At 62.9% G+C, this 4,256-nt stretch overlaps 1 protein-coding gene across 1 annotated transcript in view; it reads right to left on the minus strand.

Annotated features, from left to right (window-relative positions):
* Positions 1-866: 866 nt before the first annotated feature.
* Positions 867-4,256, minus strand: part of ZNF414 (zinc finger protein 414) — a 10,623-nt gene continuing 7,233 nt past the window's right edge. The window contains exons 2-8 of the mRNA XM_011966269.1: positions 3,314-3,626; positions 2,886-2,993; positions 2,670-2,775; positions 1,902-2,245; positions 1,771-1,821; positions 1,139-1,312; positions 867-1,052 (exon numbers count right to left, since the gene is read on the minus strand). Of these exons, the coding sequence (XP_011821659.1) occupies positions 979-1,052; positions 1,139-1,312; positions 1,771-1,821; positions 1,902-2,245; positions 2,670-2,775; positions 2,886-2,993; positions 3,314-3,626 (1,170 nt within the window). The 3' untranslated portion in view covers positions 867-978. The remainder of the gene's footprint in view (positions 1,053-1,138; positions 1,313-1,770; positions 1,822-1,901; positions 2,246-2,669; positions 2,776-2,885; positions 2,994-3,313; positions 3,627-4,256) is intronic.

Here is a 4,256-nt window from a genome sequence, read left to right on the forward strand (position 1 = left end):
TTTTTTTTTGAGATGGGAGTCCCGCTCTGTCGCCCAGGCTGGAGTGCAGTGGCGCGATCTCGACTCACTGCAAGCTCTGCCTCCTGTGTTCACTCCATTCCCCTGCCTCAGCCTCCCGAGTAGCTGGGACTACAGGTGCCTGCCACCACGCCCGGCTAATTTTTTGTATTTTTTTTTTTTAGTAGAGACGGGGTTTTACTGTGCTAGCCAGGATGGTCTCGATCTCCTGACCTCGTGATCCACCTGCCTCGGCCTGCCAAAGTGCTGGGATTACAGGCGAGACCCACTGTGCCCGGCCGGGACTTTTTTTTTGGCGAGGGAGGGAGTCTTGCTGTGTCGCGCAGGCTGGAGTGCAGTGGCACGATCTCGGCTCACTGGAAGCTCCGCCTCCCGTGTTCACGCCATTTTGCTTGGCTCAGCCTCCCCAGCAGTTGGGACTACAGGCGCATGCCGCCATGCCCGGCTAATATTTTTTGTATTTTCAGTAGAGAGGGGGTTTCACGTCTGTAAACCCAACGTGTTAGCCAGGATGGTCTCGATCTCCTGATCTCGTGATCCGCCCGCCTAGGCCTCCCAAAGTGCTGGGATTACAGGCGTGAGCCACCGCAACCGGCCCCAGCCGGGACTTCTTAAAAGAAAACTGGAAAGTCCTATCCCATTTGGTTTCCGGACAAGAGAGAACAGTGCCACAGTGGGTATTGGGGACCCGGGTCCCAGGATTGGGGTGATGGGGAGATAGGACACAGGTGGGCTGAGGCTTGCACCTGTGGACCCAGGTGGTCCTCCCAAGATGTGATCGCTCCATGACTGCTGGGGTCCAGCCCCCTGCACTTTGGAGGGGGGGGCAAGGGATGGGAACACAGCACAGGCTGGCTCATGGCGCCTTCTTTATTGTCCACCCCAATCCCCCTTCCCTGCAGCCCCCTCCAAATGACAAAACTACCCTCATCCCATGGGCCACCCCGAAAGCGGCAGGGTTCAGAGCTGCGAGAACACTGGAAGCTCCCCCTCTGAAAGCAGCGGCGACACCTTGGGTGCAAGCGGGGCCGGATCTGGGTGGGGCAGAGGAGGGGGGCGCCTGAGCCTCAGCGCCTTGGGCCCCCGCCCCCCTCTCCACCCGCGCATTCCTCGGCCTTACCCGCGGGGGCGTCGGGGCGCGGTGGCCCGGGCGCGGGGGCCGCGGGGGCGCCGGGGCGGTGGTCCTCCAGGTGCAGGGTCATGGCGGACCGCGAGGCCGTGGAGAAGGCGCACTGCATGCACGAGTAGCGGCCGCGCGTGTGCTCCCACACGATGCGGCTCGGGGCCGCGTGCCCTGCGGGCAGGCGGGACCCGGTCAGTCCCGGGCTCCCCCAACCCAGAAGACCCGTGCGCCAAGGATGGAAGACGCCGGCGAGGGTGGGTGGGACCTTTTCCCACCCCCCATCAGCTTCCGGGCGCCTGGTTCAGTTTCACCCGGGTCTGTCTGCCCCCAGAGTTGGGGGCACCCAACTTGGCTTTTCCGCGTCCCCTACTACCATCCCCAGATCCACCGCCGGGGAGAAGCCCGCTCCGAGGTGAACGGTGAAAGGGGCGCAAGGTTTACACGGGAACGCCGCCGCAGATGAAGGCGCAGGTGCCAGTCATTTTTAAGGCAAAAATCCTGTATTTCGGGACGGTGGCATTTGTGGCCCCCTGGGAAAGGGATAGGCACTGTTCCCTCCTGGTATCCACCGGACCCCGCAGGACGCAGGAAAGCCCCTCCACCCCTCCCTGGTGGTCACCTGCACGCACCTGAGGGCGCGCTGGAGCCGCCCTGGGGTCTTCGGGGGCTGCTGCCAGCACCTGCGGTAAAGCGGCGGGTCAAGTTCAGAGTCGGGGCGAGGCCAGCTCACCCTCCTGGTGACCCCCACCCCCATACTCACCTTGGCTCTTTTTCCAGACGGCGGCGCTGGAAGCCGGCGGCCCGGGTGCAGCGGCCAGGAAGGGGCACAGGCGCGGGGGGCTTAGGCCAAAGGGCGCAGGGATCAAGTAGGGCACGAACGGTCCGGTGGCGGCAGGGGCGGGGGTCGTGAAAGGTTCCAGCAGGGGGAACGGCAGGCCCGGCGCTGACGCGAGGTCAACCTCCGGGGGACGCTCGGGCGCGGGCGGCTCTCGGTCCAGGGCCGGGGGTGGTGGCGGGGCTGGGCTCTGCGCATTCTCCACGCAAACATGTAGATGCTTGAAGAGCGAGCGGTGCGTGCGGAAGCGCAGGAGGCAGTTCTCACACCTGGGGGTGGGCAGAGGGCTGGGCTAGGCCTCCAGGGAGACCAGAGAGAGGGTTCTGTGCAATGCCACCCGCCCTTCGAGCGTGGGAACGGAGCCTGGGCACCAATCGCCTCCCCGCTCCCGTACAAGCGTGGCAGCGACCCTTCCTGCCCACTACAGGTGCTGGTTTCCTGGGGAAACCCGGAAAGAAGTCTCAATTTTAAGTTAGGAGGCCGGTTTTCCACTTGGGAGGTAACGCCTCGCGGGGTGGAGCCACGCCCACTTATGCCCCGCCCCATCCAGCGATGTAGGGGCGGGGCTTCCCCAAAAGGCCACCCACATCAAATCCCGCCCTCCAACACCCTGACCAGGAAGGGAGGAAGGCCTGGAGCCCACACACAGGGTGAGGCTAGGACAGGACGGAGCTCAAGAGGTCAGGGTCTCACTTGAAGTAGCGATTGGGCTTGTAGTGCAGTTTGCTGTGAGCCACCAGCTCCTGCATGCTGGGGAAGGTCTCGGTGCAGCTCAGGGCTGAGCAGCGGAAGAGCTTGCCTGGTAAGGATGAAGACAGAGGAGTGGAAAGGGGTGGTCAAGGCTGGCTCCGAGGGGCTCCACCTGTTTCCCACCCTAACCTGCCTCCCCATTACCGGTCCTGGCCCTACCTTCCAGGGACTGTGTGGGCGGACAGTGGGTCCGAAGATGCTGTGCCAGGTCGCGGACGCTGGGAAAACTGAGGGAGCAGCCAGGGCTGGAGCAAGGGATTTGCTTCCCTGCAGGACGCACAGAACAGGGGTCACTGGTCCCTTCCTCACTAGTGCTGTCCCTGACCCCAGGGCTCTGCCCCAGAGAAGCAAATATGATGCTGGGGCCTCTACTCTCTGCCTACCACAAACAACAAACTTGAGCTGCCACAGTGCAGGGGCTGGATTGGCCAGGCTCACCATTGGAGCCACAGCCTGGCATCCACTGGCAGCACAGTAAAATGATGAGTGGCATCCCTCTAGAAAGGCCCTTAGGTTAGAGATTCTCTACTTCTTGCTTCTATTGTTCCAGGGCCCGTGACTCCCCCGAAGGTCCCATCACAGATCACCTGGAGGTGGGCGTCGTCTGGGAGGCCGCAGGTCCTCGCTGGTCCCGGAGACTATGCTGGTCGGGCCAGGGCTGGGTCCGGGGCCAGGCTGGCAGCTGTCTGGGGCTGGGGAGGAGCCCTGCTGCATCCCTCCAAGCCCTCCACGTTCCCACACTGGTGGTGTGGCTGCCTGCTCAGGGCCCGGCTCCTCCGCCATGGAGGAGGAGGTGGCGGCAGATGGCACAGCCGGGGACAACAACTCCTTGTCGGTCTCACTGGAGCTGGGCTCTGCAGTGGCCGGCATGTCTGGGCTGGGTCCTGAGGGTTTCTCCTCCTGGTGGAAGGAAGAGGCAGAGATAACCCTTCTGGGCTCTGGGTCAACCCAGTCAGCCCCCATCCTAAGGAATCACCAGCAGGAGAGGATAGGGGAATACGTAAGGTTGGACTAAGCTCCTTTTTCCTTTTTATAAAGATGGGGGTTTCGCCATGTCCCCCTCGCTGGTCTTGAACCCTTGGTCTTAAGTGATCCTCCTGCCTCAGCGTCCCAAAGTGCTGGGATTAAAGGCGTCAGCCACTGCACTGGCCCAGATTGAGCTTCTTATGTACATGGGAGAAGCATCTCCTCAACTAGGATAAGTGGGAGCCCCAGTATGCGACACAAGCGTGGCCTACAGGGAGTGGGCGGGGCCAAGAATACGGAGGCGGGGCTATGGGCAGGGAGCGACTGGGAAGATGCTAGAGGAGCTACACACGGATTGTCTGAGGACCGAGAAACACTGGCCCGCTGCGAGCCGTGTGGACAATCTTGGAGGTGCTAGGAACCCGGATGTAATAAGTTTTGAGGCGGAGTCCTAGCCTGGTGGGCGTGGTCCATTCCGGGCCCGGCCCGGAAGTAGGGCGCTCTCCGAGTGACAGCCAGCGGCAGACGGGTGCCCGGATGTGGGGGCTGGGTCGGCCGGAGGAT

This window comes from Mandrillus leucophaeus, unplaced genomic scaffold (genome assembly GCF_000951045.1).
Source record: "Mandrillus leucophaeus isolate KB7577 unplaced genomic scaffold, Mleu.le_1.0 Scaffold751, whole genome shotgun sequence".
NCBI classification, from domain to species: domain Eukaryota; kingdom Metazoa; phylum Chordata; class Mammalia; order Primates; family Cercopithecidae; genus Mandrillus; species Mandrillus leucophaeus.